At 34.1% G+C, this 20,851-nt stretch overlaps 2 protein-coding genes across 2 annotated transcripts in view; both read right to left on the bottom strand.

The window, feature by feature from the left end:
- Window positions 1-2,815, bottom strand: part of LOC149793996 (uncharacterized) — a 31,008-nt gene extending 28,193 nt beyond the window's left edge. Inside the window, exons 1-2 of the mRNA XM_089967919.1 lie at window positions 2,746-2,815; window positions 453-538 (exon numbers count right to left, since the gene is read on the bottom strand). Coding sequence (XP_089824045.1) covers window positions 453-538; window positions 2,746-2,780 — 121 coding nt within the window. The 5' untranslated portion in view covers window positions 2,781-2,815. The remainder of the gene's footprint in view (window positions 1-452; window positions 539-2,745) is intronic.
- An 8,590-nt stretch (window positions 2,816-11,405) lies between these two features.
- Window positions 11,406-20,851, bottom strand: part of LOC149793995 (uncharacterized) — a 33,084-nt gene continuing 23,638 nt past the window's right edge. The window contains exons 12-15 of the mRNA XM_089967918.1: window positions 19,643-19,749; window positions 15,594-15,776; window positions 13,467-13,569; window positions 11,406-12,759 (exon numbers count right to left, since the gene is read on the bottom strand). Coding sequence (XP_089824044.1) covers window positions 12,677-12,759; window positions 13,467-13,569; window positions 15,594-15,776; window positions 19,643-19,749 — 476 coding nt within the window. The 3' untranslated portion in view covers window positions 11,406-12,676. The remainder of the gene's footprint in view (window positions 12,760-13,466; window positions 13,570-15,593; window positions 15,777-19,642; window positions 19,750-20,851) is intronic.

The following is a 20,851-nucleotide window of genomic DNA, read 5'->3' as shown; positions in this document are numbered from 1 at the left end:
GTGAATGATTCTTGGTTTATTTTTGTATTTTATTCTTAAAACAGTAAGTTCTTATTTTTTCTCTCATTTTTACATTGTTTTTCCAGAGAAATAAGTTATTTGTTAAATTTTGCAAAGCATGTTGTTTGCACTCTTTCTTTTGTTACTGTTTATTAGAGCCTAAACACATAACAATATGTATAATAAATTGATGTAAATAATATATGTTATGTTAAATATATTTTACGAACAGATGCAGAAGAAACTGTAGGTACATTAATTTCTAGAAATGATTAAATCTATACCCTTGCCATATTCATGCTGAGACATAAAACCTCCTGAATGTTACTTGCCGTACTCGTGTCTGAGGAAACTGAACTGAACTGATTTCTTTGATATACATAGGACCTGTGCTCAACAAAACTGCACGTTTGGATGTTTCATTATTTCTAAGGTTACAAATAAATTCTTACCATTTTGATTAGGTGGAAAATCGACACAGACGCTCGTGTCCTTCTGTGCCGATGTAACAACAGTCAGTGCAATCAGTAAGGCAATTCTGAAATGAGGGATGTCTTTCAAATTACTAAGCATATATGTTACATACACACACTGTGTTACATACATACAGATACTGTGTTACACACACGCACACACTGTTACATACATACAACGTGAATATCAATATCTTATTTATTAGTTTACATCAAACGACTAGCAGCTTTTGCTTCTATTCTATACAGTGGGAAATAGCGCAAACAAGGTTTGATTACATTCCATACCGTGTCAAACAACAATAACAAGGGTTGGTTCCATTCAATACCGTGTCAAATAGCGCTGAGAAAGGTTTGCTTAGATTCCATCTCCTGTCAAATAGCAATTACAAGACTTGCATCAATTCTATACCGTGTCCAAATAGCGATAATATCGATAACAAGGCTTGTTTTCGTTCAATACCGTGTCAAATATCGTTAACAAAGCCTTGATTACATTCCACACTGTATGAAATAACGCAAGCAAGGCTTGCTTCCAGTCATACCGTGTCCAATGGCGCTAACTAGGATTACTTCCATTCCTTACTGTGTCCAATAGCGATTATAAGAATTGCTTCCAGTCATACCGTGTCCAATGGCGCTAACTAGGCTTGCTTCCAGTCATACCGTGTCCAATGGCGCTAACTAGGATTACTTCCATTCCTTACTGTGTCCAATAGCGATTATAAGAATTGCTTCCATTCCATACCATTCACATAGCGCTAACAAAAACTTGATCACATTCCATACCGTGTTAAAGCCCTAACAAGGCTTAACCACACTCCATACCGCGTCAAATAGCGATATCAAGGCTTGGTTCCATTCCATTCCGTGTTAGATAGAGATAATAAGGTTTGCTTTCATTTCATATCGTGTCCAATAGCGAGAAAAGGCATGCTTTAATATCATACCGTGTCAAATAACGGTTACAAGGTTTGCTTCCATTCCACAGCGTATCAAATAGCGCGAACAAGGCTAGCGTTCATTCATACCGTGTCCTATTGCGCTAACAAGCTTGCCTTTATTCCGTACCATGTCAACTAACTCTAATGGGTTTGCATCCATTTCATACCATGTCAAATAGCACTAATAAAGTTTGCTTCCATTTTTGTCGTATAAACTACCGCTAACAAGGTTTTCTTCCATTCATACCCTGTCCAATAGCACTAACAAGGCTTGCTTTCATTCCATACCGCGTTAAATAGCGCTAACAAGGCTTGCTTCCATTCATACCCTGTCCAATAGCGCTAACAAGGCTTGCTTCTATTTTTTATCGTCAGATAACGCTAACAAGTCTTGATTCCATTCCATGCCGTGTCAAATAGCGCTAATAAGATTTGATTCAGTACGTACCTTATGAAATAGCGCTAATAATGTTTGCTTCAATTCATACCATGTTAAGTAGCTCTAACAACGTTTGCTTTCATTTCCTATCGTGTCAATAGTACTAACTAGGCATGTCAAACAGCAATAACAAGGGTTGGTTCCATTCAATACAGTGTCAAATAGCGATTATACGATTTGCTTTCATTCCATTCCATGTCCAATAGTGATAACAGGCATGCTTCCATTATATAGCGTGTCAAATAGCGCTAACAAGGTTTCCTTACATTCCATACCGTCTCAAAAAGTGCTTGAAGGGTTTGTTTCCATTCGAACCGTATGAAATAGCGCAAGCAAAAAGTTTGGTTCCATTTCATACCGTGCCAAACAGTGCTTAAAACGTACCGAATTTCATCTTAGAACATTACCTAGGCGACAATTGCAGCTCTTTTTATACATTTCAATAATTAAAACTTGAAATATGGTTTTACATTACTGTTAAAGTCTTGGTTACCAAACTCAGTAAGTGGATATACATTTTCTGTTGTGTGTGTGCGCGCGCGTGCGCGCGAGTGTCTGTGTGTGTGTGTGTGTGTGTGTGTGTGTGTGTGTGAGAGAGAGAGAGAGAGAGAGAGAGAGAGAGAGAGAGAGAGAGATGTTTCTTTGACATTGACTCTTTCTGGTGGCTATTGTTATGTAGACAACTTGTGGTGCGCTTTCAAACCCGAATTTTGAGCTATGTTCTAAGCATATTTGCACCTTTATATTCTCATAAACTCATTAACAATAAGAAACAAGACATACATCGAAATATTTAAATACAATCGATTAGAAACAACACACAATTAGAACTAATCAAATAAGAACGATGCGGACAAAATATTTCACCGACATATAGTCTTAGACCTACCTCAAAGTTGTATACGGGAGATATTTATCCGCCATGTTGCTTACTCTCCACCCAAGAAATGTTGTTATCAGGGATTCAAAGGTCAACATGTGATACAGATAGACTGAGTGTTGTCATGTACATATCTATATTTGCCCAGCATTATTAGTGTCACACTTCATATTGTAGCAACTGTTGTAATGTTACATGACCCGTATAGAGGCTGCTCGAAATATTTAGTTTTGTGCATTTTCGTTTGTTCACCATGTAAAAGATTAAAACACGTAATGTCAAGTGGAATGCGATTAAAAAGCGGGTTCCTGGCATTGTGAAATGCCTTGCCTTTTATTCCGCCTTAGTGGGAACGTGACAATAAATAAAGATCGCTCATATTGATTATATAAGATTGGCTTGATATTAGAAATCACTGTTTGTCTTCCAACGAAATTAAATTGTATGTAATGTCTGATTAATGTTAAGTTTTCGTATAGTCTGATTCATGTTAAATTGCATGTTCAGTTTGATAACTTACATTTTACGTATTCTGATTAATGTTAAATTGTATGTACAGTCTCATTAATGTTAAAATGCATGTAATGCCTGATTAATATTACATTTTATGTACAGTCTGATTAAGGTTACATTTTATATAGTCTAATTAAGTAAAATTGTATGTACAGTCTGATAAATGTTACATTTTATGTACAGTCTGATTAATGTTAAATTGTTTGTACAGTCTGATTAATGTTAAAATGTATGTAATGCCTGATTAATGTTACATTATATGTACAAACTAATTAATGTTACATTTTATGTAGTCTAATTAATGTAAAATTTTATGTACAGTCTGATAAATGTTACATTTTATGTACAGTCTAATTAATGCTAAATTGTTTGTACAGTCCGATTAATGTTAAAATGTATGTAATGCATGATTAATATTACATTTTATATACAGTCTGATCAGGGTTACATTTTATGTACAGTCTAATTAATGTAAAATTGTATGCACAGTCTGATAAATGTTACATTTTATGTACAGTCTAATTAATGTTAAATTGTATGTACAGTCTGAATAATGTTACATTTTATGTAAAGTCTGATTAATGTTAAATTGTTTGTACAGTCTGATTAATGGTACATTTTATGTAAAGTCTGATTAATATTAAATTATTTGTACAGTCTGATTAATGTTACATTTTGTGTACAGTCTGATTAATGTTACATTTCATGTACAATATGATTAATGTTAAATGTTACGTATTCCAATTAATATTAGATATTATGTACAGTCTAAAAAATGTTAGATGTTATGAACAGTGTGAGAAAATGAGATATTTGTAATACACAAAAAAGATGGACTTATAGTTGCAGCTACAGCACAGTTTTCTGCCATCTGACGCATCTGGTATGTCTTTCAAATAAAATATATGTCTTTCAATTAAGATATATGTCTTTCAATTAAAATATATGTCTTTCAATTAAAATATATGTTTTTCAATTAAAATATATTTTTACATGATGCAGATCCATAATCGAATAAAAAAATGAAAAAAAAATTTCAATTAATTCTTTTTCAAAACTGTTCCAAAAATGTGACCAAAATTGACATTAAGCATTCTGGCAGAGGTGGATTTCAATATTCAGATATGGCTTCCGCTGCTAAAAGTATGAAAAAAAAATCATCAAACGAAATTCCTGTCAAACATCACTCAACGTAATTAGACCTTGTTTCACAGAAGGCACCCTGGCTTCAAGGATTGTCAGATTCATACTGATGCTAACGTTGCCAACAAACCATCATATTTGAGTAGACAAAAATTTAAACAACTTTCTCTCAGAAATTGCTAGTGTTAATTAACCAAATTTGATAGCATTCTGGTAACAAGACTTTCAAAGTTGTTCAAAAGAATGGCCACCGTTCCTAGAAATAGAAAATACTACCTATGACTTACATTCAAAGGTATTCAAGAGAAGTTGACAAACGTTTACAAGCATTATGTCACAAAGCATATTTGAATTTATACAAATATGCCAATCTGCCATGAAATATGACTGCTATTGACAACATGAAATATGACTCCGATTGATAAAATGAAATATAACTGCTATTGATAACATGACATATGACTGCTATTGAATACAAATATGCCAATCTGCCATGAAATATGACTGTTATTGATCCTTTCTTTCCCTCTTTATCAAATTCATATATTAATTTAGAAACACTTAAAAACAAAATAAATTTCTACCGGAAAGTTCTATAAGTAACACACGTAATTGATATCATACTTGCGTTATGACAACACGTTACATCAACCTTTGAACAAATCTGAAAATTTAGCAGCAACTGAGACCAAAATATACGGGGATGTGAAACCCTTCCTTTTCCACCGTACGATCACCCGTTGCTTAGTGTTGTGCAGATCAGGTTAGCAATGTACGGTATGACTGTAAAGCGGTAGGTTGGGAGGGCCAGAGAATCTCGTTCACAGTGCATATTTTGTAAATCACACTGATCCTACATTTAATGATTGACATCAAATACTATCTTATACATTAACTGACAAACGATGAGTGAGATCTAGGGTGTAAGAAATTTTGACATTTTAGCAAAACTATTGGAAAAATGAGAAATCAGATGAATTTTAAATTTGCATAGAAAATTTGAGGTCTGGCTTTTTGCAACCCACTTTACAAATTCAATAAGCAGGTTATACGAATACAACTGATTCAATCAAAATTGCATTGCTGCTGACTTTAATTGTATAATCTATATTATTTACGTACTTAAATGTATTAAAATTTAAAGAAAACGTTGACGTAAGACAGGAAACTGTTAAGATACATGCTTAAGAATAGCAAAAGGTGGTCTTTTCGCAAAAATTTTGTTTGGCACTGTTATACAATTGATTAAAACCTTTATCATCATGGATTTATCAACCTAAACTTTGCTCATCTTGTACTGATTAATAACTAGATGGACAAAAACTACTTAAATGAGGTCATCACTACCATTACGGCCAAACATACTAACCCGAGGGTCATCATCATCATTACGGCCAAGCCTACTTACATGAGGTCATTATTAGTACGCGAAGCATGCTTCCATGAGGTTATGATCATTACGGCAAAGCCTACTTACACGAAGTTATCATTAGTCTGGCAAAGCCTACTTACATGAGGTTATCATAAGTACGGCAAAGCCTACTTCCACGAGGTTATCATCCTTACTGCAAAACCTACTTACATGAGGTTATCATTAGTCTGGCAAAACCTACTTACATGAGGTTATTATTACTACCGCAAAACCTACTTACATGAGGTTATCAATACTATTACGGTCAAGCATACTAACCCGAGGGTCATCATCATCATTACGGCCAAGCCTACTTACATGAGATTATTATAAATACGCGAAGCATGCTTCCATGAGGTTATGATCATTACGGCAAAGCCTACTTACATGAGGTTATCAATAGTCTGGCAAAGCCTACTTACAGGAGGTTATCATGAGTACGGCAAAGCCTACTTACATGAGGTTATTATTACTACCGCAAAACCTACTTACATGAGGTTATCATTAGTCTGGCAAAGCCTACTTACATGAGGTTATTACTATGTCGGCAAAACCTACTTACATGAGGTTATCATCAATACGGCAAAGCCTATTTACATGAGGTTATGATTAGTCTGGCAAAACCTACTTACATGAGGTTATCATCAATACGGCAAAGCCTATTTACATGAGGTTATGATTAGTATGTTAAAATCTACTTCCATGAGGTTATCATCATTACTGCAAAACCTACTTACATGAGGTTATCATTAGTACAGTAAAGCCTACTTGCATGAGGTTATCATTAGTACAGCAAAGCCTACTTGCATGAAGTTATCATTTTTACGGCAAAGCATACTTATTAGAGGTTATCATTACTACGCCAAAGCTTACGCGCATGAGGTTATCATCATTACTTCAAAGCCTACTTACATAAGGTTATCATCATTACTGCAAAGTCTACTTACATAAGAGTATCATTATTACGGCAAAGCCTACTTATATGAGGTTTTTGTTTGAAATTACTGACTATCGAATCTAATTACAGTATGGTACAGTGACATATAGTATGACACAGGCGTGCGTTGTTTACTCATACTAATAATCAGTGACATGTAGTATGCACCCAAGCACGTTGTCTTCACTCGTACTGGGAGATAGTAATATGTCGTATGCACCAGTCGTGTTGTCTTCACTAGTACTGGGAGATAGTAAGATGTTGTATGCCCCTAGCATTTTATCTTAACTCATACTGGGATCTCCAGGATATCTAGAATATAATAATGGTTCTGGTAGAGTTAGAGAAAAGAAAAATATGATGTAATGGCTTTACGAACTTTTTACATCTAAAGGTCGGTAGCCTATTCTTTTGTTAAAAATAACTTTGATGGTTTGTGACCTTGGACTGTCTTACTTTCACGGTTCTTGAACTATGAAATTAAAAATATTCAGAATGTTGGTGACCTAGTGCTTGTGTCGTGTCATATTTATATACCTTTTATCATAAGTTTTATATATGGTTTCGAGTTAAATGCTGCGCGGATACTAGAACCTAACTTTTCCAGGTTTTTAAAAAGAAACAGGAAAAGAAATTCACGTCGAAAATATTGAATATTGTACATTTTGTTTGACTTTGATTAGTAATAATATATTACGGTTTGTACTTGAAAGAGAGGATATATATATATATATATATATATATATATATATATATATATATATATATATATATATATATATATATATATATATATATATATATATATATATATATATATATATATATATATATATATATTAGAGAGGCCAATATACAAGTGGGCCGTGGAAAAAGGGATGCGTTATTGCAACGTGAAAAACTTGTATGGATTGTGGAACAAGGGAAATAAAAAAAGTTCGTTATAGTGAAAGCTGTTAAGAGTAAAAGTGACGATATTACTATACAATATCCGCTCAACATAATCTCAAAACTAGGTAAATGTAAGCAAACATTTGTAGAACATCTATATATGAGCTAAGTGACTGGACGTACATTGCTAGATTTGACCGAAGTCGACATTAAAGTATGTATGAAAACTCAGAAGAGGATTTGAGTAGATAACTAAAAGAAAAGGCGACAAATTCACGCCGAATTTGACCGGTGACTGTTTGCAAGAGATGAAGGTATAATGGATTCTGGACGTAAACAGTTGGATGGTGGTAACAGTCTTACATCGGAAGGGATGGGAAGGTATACATTATCCAATGTCACATAAACTGTTAAACCGATGGATCGATTTGCTCTATTGTCTTTAAAAGTGTTGGAAACAATGGCATTAAAGTCTGAACAGGATAGTTGTTATACCAAAGAGCAGAGTTAAAGACAAGTGAAACGACAATCATATAGCGAATCATTTTAACGAAAACCTACCTTGTGTGATTTTGCATTGGTAGGAAATGAAAGTACGGTTACAGGTTATATAGGGTGGTAAGTAAGTCATTTTGGATCCAAAATCAAATTTGCTTCCACCGGATGGACTAGAGAATTATATTGACATTTCCAGCAAAAGTGAGTCCTATCATACCTTAATGTTAGGACATAATGTCACCATCCAGTTGCTGACATTCATAAGCCACAGCGAAATTAACCACACGCTACTGTTGTCCTTTGGTGCAGGACTATTTTGCTTGACAGGAAACATGATGTACAGAGATTTCCAATGACAGAAATATCAAAGTCGTGATATTATAGATTGTAAAAGATAATTTCAATATTATATATATATATATATATATATATATATATATATATATATATAGAGAGAGAGAGAGAGAGAGAGAGAGAGAGAGAGAGAGAGGGAGGGAGGGAGGGAGAGAGAGAGAACGATATACTAAGTTTTGCATGATGTACTTTTGCGCATAACGTTTAAAAATGAGTTTTCTCGTTCATCGATATTAAACACATATGAAATGAAGATCAATAATTCTTTTTGAAAAAAGAGTCCTTTTTATAACGAAGTTCTATATATTGCATGGTTGCATGTAGTTTTGAACTTGTCGATATACCCTTCTTGGATGGATATGCCCGTAGATTCGTTAGTGTCCTCATAACCACGGTATACTTTGCTAATATCCTGATATGCATAATTTCATACTAATATATGTAATTATGAATACCATCATATATACTATTAGAATATGCGCTTTAGAGCAGTTGTGTTAGCTGCGATAAACCGTGGTAAATAACTCCTGATGATGACACGAATAGCCTACCGTACTGCGTTAGATAAGATTTGATTTCATAGTCTACAGCAACCACAGCTTGCGGCACATGACACATGAATTTATCATATTGTTATAGATAAAGCATGAAATTGTCACCGCATACAATAATATCATAACTGATTAGTAGTTATACTTAGGGTCCCTATCAGAGCAAAGATCATGTATAAACATTGTGTGCGGCACATTAGTGCTCCAGGTAGGGACGTTTCAAAGGATACGTTTGGTCATGACTAACAAAGGCAATGTACCCATTGCTATTTGTATATAGGGTAGACGAGATCTTGATACCATATATATCGAAAAACTTTGATGTTGATGAGTAAGGTAAAGATATAAAACACTCATGGCTTACATAATCTTTCTACCCGCTATAAGTCTAACTGTCCATCGTCCCATAAAGGCCACCTCCCTCAAGCAACAACAACCTCTCATATCCAGTCAGTGTTTGATGTTCCATTCTCTTGATTTAATCTACATATTAAATCGCTTTTTATTGGCTCACTCGATCACGTTTCGCTAAAATCCTACGGAACGCTAGACATAAAAGAGAGTATGGACCTTTCATTTACGATTGTTAGACCACCCAAACCTCCCGTTTATGCTATGCCATGTTATTAATTTACATTTATGGAAGTTTGTAATTATTTCGTTACCATTTTTTATCACGCAGGGAATAAGCAGGATTCATAATTCCACATTATTTAGTTCGAAATCTTACATCATGTTTATCAATTAAGAAGTTTATTTTGTCTACGATTTGTTTTGTTCCTTGTTTCAATGAATAAAGTAACATAGCTAATGGCTGGGAGCCATGTCAATTATGCTATCACCAAAGGGCATGTATTTTTTCTTTGTTTTGTTAAGTAAAATTATAATTTTCAGTCTGTCAGCCCTCTATAACTTACACTGTCGTGTTATTGTTGGTGTCGCTTTGAGTTCATGTTTCTAGTCTGTCTTTGTGATAACCCTTTCGTTTCACATCATATTCGCGGTGGTCGTATTTGCTATACCACTTGTGTGCAGGATGGAGTTGATGTAGACATAGAAATGTTTTTCTGATAGTTTTTCAAGTTATCAGTTACCAGGATATAATTTATACTGCTGCTAATGCTTCAGTTTGAAACTTCATATTTTTATACTTTTATTTTATGACGAATCCATATTTGAATGCTTATATTGTATTAAGGCTTTATATTTGCATTCCTATAATGTATTAAGGCTTCATATTTGTCTGCTTATAATGTATTAAGGCTTCATATTTGTCTGCTTATAATGTAATACGGCTTCATATTTGTATGCTTATACTGTACTACGACTTCATATTTATATGCTTATATTGTATTGCGACTTCATATTTGTATGTTTATATTGTATTACGACTTCATATTTATATGCTTATATTGTATTACGACTTCATATTCGTATGCTTATATTGTACTAGGACTTCATATTTATATGTTTATATTGTATGACGACATAATATTTGTGGACACATTATAACTTGTTAGATTGATGAGGATGTGCGTAAACGAAGTTACTGAAAAAGAAGATAGCCATAATGCCATTTTTACATGCTGTATTAGTTAATAAAGAAAGGTGTGCATATTGTATTTAATATCACCCGTGGTGAATGATAACGGATTGATGCAGTTGGCGTCGATTGCCCAATACGAAAGAGAATAGTAAAGTTAAAGACAAGAGCTGCAAAATAACCAAAGAGCAAATGATAACCTGAATTTCAAATTTATGTTAGTCGGTCACGTTCTCGTTTGGATTTTAACTCCTTAGTTAATATAAAAGAAAACAATTACCGTGGTTTAATACATGATTTGAAATTAATACCAACTTGTTAGTCAAACGCAGAAGATTCCCATTGTTGATCAAATGACCGAGATCTGCTTTCAAATACATGTCTACATTATTATGTAAATGGCGACCAAAACGCATACAATTACTTGGAAATGATCATGTATATTTACACTTTATTCTATATAACCAATGATTCTTTGCAATCTTAAAGAGTTATAAACATTGTCTCACACATCATAATGCATTTGATACTGATTATGTTCAATGGTATAATAGTAATTCTTACATTAAATCATTATACATGGTATGTGTATTAATACTATTAGCATTCTGTGTATTCATTACGTTTTCTGTTGATATTATGCAATAATAAAAATGATTGAATGTAATCTTTTTTAAATAAGGAACAAAGAAATTTATTCGTTCATACGGATAGACAGACAGGGAAACAGATAGAAGAAGGACTCTTTTATATAGAAACAATTAATAAAGTCCAAATAATTGAGAACGATATTTATTTCTTGAGGATAGAAATGAAAACTAGGGTAAATAATTGTATTAATGTTTTATTTATATTTCTTAAGCAATGGAACTCAGATAGATTGCAACAATCTTGAAAACAAATGATGTCAGCATGCACGTTTACCTCCATCTCATGCATCATTTGTTTGGAAAGATTGTTTGACACTGAAGATGGAGACAAGGACATGATGTAAACGACCAATCACTCATGATGAACGAGTATTTATACAATTTTTCCTATTAGTAAGTGATGTTTACAGGAACGACTCACATACTAATAAACAAAGTTGTGCATAAAGCAATTTTGAATTAAATTTGAAATGCCTCTATCAATAGTTGAAACTTTGTAGATTTCAAGAAGAAAACAAAGCACTGAAAAACTAGCTAGGCAATATGTATGTATGTATGTATGTATGTATGTATGTATGTATGTATGTATGTATGTATGTATACTGAACCTTGACTCCACTGAATTTAGAAAAATTGAAAAGTAGAGGACAAATCAACATGTTTAGAAGATTATAATAGTTGAAATATAGGAGAAAAAAAACCCTGGCAAAATTTATGTTAATGAATTGTATAATGAATTGTATGCTTTTTGAGGCTCATTTTGCATGCATTCAGCGTATATATATATATATATATATATATATATATATATATATATATATATATATATATATAATACAGAAGGAACAATAGAAATTACCCTCGTCTAATATTGGTAACCATACATTTTCTGTTGGTGCAATTACCAGCACTACAATTCTAAGAATCAAGTCAGCTTGTAAATTGTATAAGCATTAAAAGCTAGAAGACATCGGAATTTTACGGGCAGTCAACGGAGAGCAAACGGACTATGTAAATATGAATATCACAGTGCACATAAAAGTCGTCTGCTGCTTATGATTCTTATTTAGTGTCTCTGATCATTTATGCGTTCTGACATCTTTTACTTATGTCGTGCTAGTATTATTACTCAAATATAAAGACAAATAAATTGAACTACTATATCCCTGGACTGGTTATCAGTTCTTAGAATACGCCATTTTTTCTCCATTAGGTTTCAAAGCTGGAATAATTGACATAGTTGATAATTCTCTTTATTTTGTAGACAACCAAATATACATAGGAAACAATCCAATACTTTTTCTTATACTTATTTGAAAGAAACCTCATAGGATGTTACACTCTACAGTTTTCACAAAATTGCAATTGTTTTCACTGAAATTAATTCAGTTTGTATTTACTACGAATTGGTTTGTTTTCTTGCCAAAAGGCGACTCTATCGTACTACGTCTACTTGAAGAAGAAGTATGCAAAGGCGATGCCCATCCCGACGCCAACAATTGGCATAGATACTCCAATAGCGGCCATGGCACCTGTTGGAAAAATTAAATTTTTAAAAAAAATTGATTTAGAAAAAGAAAGCATATAGAAAACGTTTATAGTAGACGTTTGGAAAATAAATCTTTTCAAGCGTGGACAAAATCTAAACTCTGAATAATACTCTTTAAATCATCGTAGCTATTTCTTGTATAAAACTTAATTTGTCATACTCTTCCCATCACCAGCGCTATTTCTTGCATTAAACGTTTTTGTTATATTCTTTCCATCACCATATTGTTTTCTTGTATATAGCCTTTTTGTTATACTTTTCCCATCACCATAGCTTTTTCTTGTAAAAAAAACTTATTGTGTCATACTCTTTTCACCATAGCTATTTTCCATAACACTTATTTTGTCATACTCCTCCTATCACTATAGCTTTTCTTGTATAAAATTTATTTTGCCATACTGTTTTCACCATAGCTATTTTTGTATAAAACTTTATTTGTCATATTCTTCCAATAACCATAGCTATATCTTGAATAAATATTTAATTGTCATACTAAAGTCATGAATAATTTCATAGTTTAATCTTTGATTTTTATTCCTTAATTTACAACAGTTATTGTTCCCTATTTGAAATCAGTTAAGTCTGAACATTTCATTTTGTCTTTAATCCTCTGACACCACACTCCTTTCAATTGTGTCCTTTTATTTATTTTCGACTTGCCTTCTAGACATAGCGAGAGAGAATGCTCACCTGGTCCGTAGCCCTGTACCAGTTGCTCAGTTGTCTCGGAGACTGTCTGAGTTTGGTAGGTTTTCTCCACTATGCTGTGTTGCTTAGCAACAATGGTCTTCAACTATAAAACAAATTAAAGTAATTATGTAGTTAAATTTAAACCAGGTCACGCATAAATACACCTTCCCGTATCAGTAAAGTTCATAATGGCTTTTTCTAAGTTATATCGGTAGAGTAATATTGAATGCACAAGCACACAGATGGGTACACTTTATTGTACATACATACATAAGAAAGTCAGTCAGTCAGTCAGACACACACACACACACACACACACACACACACACACACACACACATACATACATACATACATACATACATGCATGCATACATACATACACACATTCATATGAACATTTGCTATTGTTCTTAGTGGGGTAGATCCCGAAATAATATTCAGTGCCAAAACAGGTTAGAGAAGGGTCTGCGGAGTGAAACCTTAAAGTTGGGGACCAGTTTTTTAAGTCCCTAAAGTTCTCGCATTTTAAGCGTCTGCAGGACATACTTTTAACGATGTGACTGTAATAAATTCTAACTTTAGGAAATATTACGTTTGTATTGCGCTCATTGTTTGTGAGGGTCGGGGAGCGTCAACTTCACCCCCTTCTGCCCACATCCCTTTGGATCCTCCCTCAATTCTTAGACTGATTAATAATACATATTACTTTTGTTGATAAGTTCAGTATTGATAGATATTGCTGTGGCTTTTATCGACTTTCATTTTTATTATTAAACTACATTATTGTTATTTAAATGTCATTTCTTATTTCTCGTTACTCTGCTATAAAGCCACGAATCAAGTTATCGCATACTGATACAGTGCAATGGGAATTCAATAAGATCTACCAAGTCCCAAATTAACTGCTCTGTAGCCTAGTGGTTAGAGCTTCCGCTTCGGATGCGGGAGGTAACGGGTTGGAAACCCCTAGGCCGAGTCATGCAATAGACTGTTAAAAATTTTACTAGATACTCAGCATTAAGAGGTTAGTGTTAGGACTGGTCGGCCTGGTGCCAAGATAATATGACTGGGTGGGGCATTATGCTACATGTTTTAGGTTAGGTCGATAAATCAGCCCTTCACCCGTGATAATTTTCTTTCGGGTGAGGGGGCTGATATCATCTATTGATTACAAGCTGCAATTATCTGCATCCAAATTTGGCTGCACACGTCGATGTATATTTTATACACTTACCGGTAATTTTTCGTGGCTGTGCAGCTGCCGTCGGCTGAAGGGTTCTCTTGGCGACATATAGATTATATATCCTGAGCAAATCATATGATTGGTGACTTGTAAATCCACAAGGAATAGCACAACCAACTGTCCTGTGGCCATATTTGAATTTCGCGCTTGATATGGCCGATACGAATTAACGGTATGTGTCTATAGTGTACGCGGGTTTGCTCCGTAATGATAAAATTGCATATTTTAGTGAACAGGTGACCTTATACTCACAACATCGTCCATCAGTATCAACACAGATTTGTGGAGCTGATTTATCGGACTAGTCTGCGGCATTAGTCCCCAGTGCTAGTCATCACTATAAACTGTCATACTGCAGACATCATAGTGATATGTCTGAACAATTTTTATGTTTGTGATATGGATTTTTAACGTAGCTTTAACAATTTTTCAGTCATATCGCTACGATGTCTGCTGTGTGGCAGTTTATAGTGATATCTAGAACTGGGGCATCATGTCGCAGACATGTAGTATTATGTCCCACCCAGTCACATTATCCTGACACCAGGCCGACAATAATAACACTAACCTCTTAATGCTGAGCGCCTAGGGAGGCAGCTGTTAGTACAATATTTCATAAGTCTTTGATATGACTCGGCTGGGGTTCGAACCCGCGACCTGTCGCATCCGAGGCGACCACTGGGCCACCGGAGCGGTGAACAATTGCCAAAGCTACGTTAAAAATACAAATCACACACAAACACACACACACACACACACACAAACACACACACATGCACACACACACCAAGTCCCCAAACTGAATCATTTGTATGTAACTACTTCAAAGAATGCCTATAACACATCACTAATTCACTCATAATAGTAAAATATGCACTTACATTTGGGTAATTGTTATTGCTCGCATCAAAAGTAATGACAAACTGTCCCCCATTAATTGCGTTAGTCAACGTATCTGCGGCAACATCTAAGGGTACTTCTCTCACAGCCTTATTAACGTCACCAACTATTGGTGCCACATCAAGGAGTTCAAATGTTACTACAATATCTTGGTCAAAATAAGTCTGGAATTAGAGCAGATGGAATTTCGATGTCTTATTTCATTATTACATTTTAACATTTTGTAAATTGCTTCATATTGTACGTAAATGGAAGAAAACGTTCAATAACATTATTAAGTAAAAAATCGTAAATATGACATGTTATCGCTAGCGGCTAAACTGATATTAAATTCTACTGACGTCTATCACACACACACACACACACACACACACACACGCACACATCATTTGACTTTCATCATATTATGTTGTTATATATGTGACATACTGCGAATTGACACAATGTATTCAAACTTACTGATGCCATTTCTCAAGTGTACGAAAAATCTTTTCCTGAATGGAAAAACTAAAATACTGAAAAGAAGATTAAAAAGTACGAGAAGAAAGAAAGAAAGTAAAGAGAGAAAAATGGAGAGAAAAGGAGAAAACGGTGTTAGCCGTATGCAAATCTCAATTAAATTTATTAATTAAAAAACTAAGATTGTTTGATTAAATTTAGGAGAAAAGTCTGTAATTAAATATACAAAATTGAACCCATCACTGACTACGAATACACAGAAAATTACAATTTATATTTCAGATAGATAAATTACGGCAAGAAAGCAATAACGATGAAATCAATTTTAACGAGTTTTAATCACTTTAAGATAAAGGGAGGCTAAATAGTGAATGTCCAGGCTGAATGGTCCTGTGTACCCGCCAAATGAATTCCCTTGGAAACAAATACACCTGTCTGTCTCCTTAACGTATTTGCTGACTGATGAAAAACGTTTATTCTACAGTTAGCTAGTCGTCCCTATTCAGGTGTAATTTTATACTAATTTTAGTTATTATTTGTAAGATGGATCGAAGTAGTGAAGCCCTGCAAATGTTGAATATATATATATATATATATATATATATATATATATATATATATATATATATATATATATATATATATATATATATATATAGAGAGAGAGAGAGAGAGAGAGAGAGAGAGAGAGAGAGTAATACAAACAAAATATATAGCCACATTTTCATCTGCAGTGACACTTTGACATTTAGAAGCTGGAGAAATACAAACCAAGTATAAATCCAAGTTAAATTAACTATATGCATACCTTAATCTGGTGTGAATAATATTTTGTGTCCTTGGTTGTAAAACCAATGTAAATGGAAGGAATTGATTTTATTCTGGAAGACCCTTCCAAGAAGGGGAAAAAAAGTGAAACTGATGGTTTGTTTAGTGAAATAGTAAGGATGTTAGATTGTCCGTCAGATAGCTTGTTGCCAATTGATTACAAAATACATGTTTCATTGTTAAATATTTAACTGTTGGTCTCTTTTCCAACCCGTATCCTAATAGAAGATTTGACATTAGCAATAATTAGCAATCCATTTATTATTGCAGAAACTTCTAAGTAAATTATTACCAGTCAACCTGATTCTTATGCTGTGCATTTACGCTCTACCTCTGAAACATATTCTAAATATTCAAAATAATATATTATCGGCCTTCTCCAGGTTGACATATATCAGACAATGTTTGGTCCAAAGGTTCCAGTTGGTGAAATCAATATTCAAAACATCCCACAGAGTTTGTGGATTTGAAGAAGAATACATTAACAAATGTATCACCTGCAAAAGGTGGCCCGAGTGATTTCAGTATATAGCTGTGCAATTGACATACATTAGAAATAAAAGAGAGAACACCTGCAGATAGTCTGAATCCTGATGAAGAAAGTTTATGTATATTTTCCTACTTAGATATAGTGACTAAATCTGGTCTCACAGAAGGCTATGTGTACAAGAAAAACACAGAAATTACGGGGTATGACTGGAGAGCTTTCTTCATCTGTCCCTCTTTCTCCCTATTTCTCTATATTTAAACGCCTATTCCATTTTCATTATAGCAACCGATCTTCGCCCACAGTCGCTCTATCTCTGTCAGTAAGTCTGTCTGTGAACTGCAGTCACTGAATGACAAATTGTAAGTCAGTCTGTCTGTCTACTGTAGTTATTACCATGACAATCTGTAAGTCAGTCTATCTGTCAAAGACAAATTGTAAGTTAGGCTATCTGTCAACCGTAGTAATTGGCAGACAATGGTAAATCAGTCTTTCTGTCAACTATGTTCGTGGCCAAATACAATTGTAAGTTTGTTTGTTGAATAAGTCGTTCCAAAAAATAGTACTTTCCTGTAAAATGAAATTATTTATGCCGGCATGGAACACAACAAATATACATGCAATATAGATGTAGATCCCCATTGTGAAACAATCCAAACGTTAACACATTAGAATATGTAGCTATTCTTATGTTACGTGTTTAGTCTCCAATAAACAGTAGTACAATAAAGAGTAAAAACAACAAGATTTGAAAAATATAATAATTTATTTCCCTGGAAAATCACTGTAAAAATGAAAAATAGGAACTTACACTTTTAAGAATCAAATCCAAAAATAATCTAAGAAATAATCCTCGAATAACATTTTAGAAGTCCTAATAATGAAATGTTCTAATGATTTCAAGTTCGAGTCCCGACGTAGAATCCAAGATGGAAGACAGTGACGTATGATATAACCTGTAGTGTGTTGAAGTCTACAGTTCCTTATAGAAACAAGAAATATCACTCCGGTTTTGGAAATCCAAATAGATTTTTCAAAAGACATGTGGTTGTTCAAGAATTTCACATGATCACGCGTATTTTCTAGGAAAATAGAATCAATCCTTTTGAATCCAAATAATGTGAAATAACTCCAAACGGTACAAAAGTCACTTTCCATTGTAATAGCCCAACTGAGATCATGTCTCCAAAACAAAGGTTACATCGTATTCTAAAACGCAGGTTCCAAAATCCCTAAATTGCGAAATCGAAAGGAGGGGGATCACGTGATCGTGTTTATATCACGTACACTTAACATGACCCTGACGAAAACCAATCATTTAATTCTAATTAATAAAATAATTAAAAATTGTTTACATTTTAAATCTATTTGTCTTATCATGACCTCGCCAACAACCTATCATTTTAAAATAAAATAGAACTTATTTACGTGGTTGCTACTAATTTTGAATCAAGGTCAGGATCTAGGTCAACATCTGGTGTTTATCAAAACGAACAGTCAAGGTCTAACTATTTTCTGGAAAAAGTATCATCTCCAGTGAATAAATTTACATTACAATAGTATGTAATGAAAAAAAAAATGACAAACAAACAATTAAATTGAAATAAATATATATATATATATATATATGTTGTTGTTGTTGTTCTAGGCCATTTTTCAGCACAAGATAGGCTATACACGGCGGCCAGTATAACTGATGGAGGAAGAACCATGGAAAACCCAGGGAAGAACCACCGACCCACGAGAAGCTACTGGCAGGCTTTCCCACGTACCCACGCTAGCCGAGCCTTGGACTCGAGCCCACGCAGACAGAGGTGAGATGGCAGTGATCCGGAACGGTGAGCGCTTTAGACCACTCGGCCACTCGGGGTCCCGAAATAAATATATATTAAATCAGATATAATTAAATCAAATATGCATAACACTATACAGAAATGCAACATTTTTGACAAAAGCAATCATCTAAGAAGAACAACGATAGTACACTAAAATCTGTAAACTATTTATACTCAGGTATCCATCGGTTAAGAACTTAATGTATATATTTATATTTATTTCTATTGGTGAAAGTTTCCCTTACCAATAAAAACTGTATGAAAAGCATGCAACGCTGGGAAATATGACAATATCTTAGTCAAATTGAAAACAGTAGACAGTTGTCCTGTTTGAAAACATTTCGGAACAAAATCCTGCAAATGTATTAAAGCCAAATACATTATATAAATCAGGAGAGAGAGAGAGAGAGAGAGATATTACCTGTAAGTGTGACACACGAAGAGGGGAGACACCAGTGACACTCGTTATGGCGTTCAGAATCGCAAATTTGAAGTCCTCAAGACTTGAAACTGACGGTATATAACTTCCTAGCAAGAATGCACAAGGTAATAATTAAATAATGTGTAAGAAGGAAAAGTATCGTTGTAACGCTCTCACAAACAACAAGTACAGTATATAGTTGTTTAGTGTGACATTTGGAAAATCCAAAAGTGTGGGGTTCTTTCAAGCCTCATTAAGTAATGTTCTGCATTTTCAAGCTAACAATTTACATCCACAAAACAAACACTAAATACAAAAGCCAAGACGAATTCGTGACTCCTACATGTGTGACGTGGGAAAATACATATATAGGATAACAAAGGAAAGAAGAAAAAATATTATATGGGTTATAAAACCTGTAAATAACATAACTAGTTTATGCTGTCGTCAGCCCAACAAAAGCTGCCTAACAAAAATCGAAAAAGGGATTATCGTGCTTTTATACTGTGAGTCAAAATGGTTTAATCTTATTCCAGGCTGGGAACAAATGACAGATGAAAATCAAAGCCCTGTACAAAATGTACAGTACAAATTATATCCGGGTAAAGCTATGTATGGAATAACTAGTATGTCAAGAGCATGTTGTAGCGGAATAATGGACCCGAGTTATTCTAATGCTATTACTACTACTATTACTACTACTACTATTACTACTACTATTACTATTGCTACAACTACTATTACTACTACTACTATTACTACTACTATTACTATTACTACTACTACTATCACTACTACTATTACTACTACTACTATTACTACTACTACTACTACTACTACTACAACACTACACAAAGACAGCCATACTCTCCTTATGTTCTAACTTGGACACAACATATAAAAAGACCTTTTTGTCCAATCCACCTTTTTATTAAGCTAGTACAGATATACATAAAAGGCAAGTACAAACTTTGAATGATGAAGTTACATCATGTACACGGGGCCTCTAGTGGCCGAGTGGTCTAAAGCGCTCACCGTTACGGATCACTGCCATCTCACCTCTGTCTGCGTAGGCTCGAGTCCAAGAATCGGCTAGCGTGGGTACGTGGGAAAGCCTGTCAGTAGCTTCTCGTCGGTCGGTGGTTCTTCCCTGGGTTTTCCAGGGTTCTTCCTCCACCAGTTATACTGGAGGCCATGTATAGCCTATCT

The sequence above is a fragment of the Sinohyriopsis cumingii genome, chromosome 8 (assembly GCF_028554795.1).
Source record: "Sinohyriopsis cumingii isolate HCF-2022 chromosome 8, ASM2855479v2, whole genome shotgun sequence".
Taxonomy (NCBI): domain Eukaryota; kingdom Metazoa; phylum Mollusca; class Bivalvia; order Unionida; family Unionidae; genus Sinohyriopsis; species Sinohyriopsis cumingii.
The sequence above is the reverse complement of the archived record's forward strand: the minus strand, read 5'-3'. Positions and strand labels throughout refer to the sequence as shown.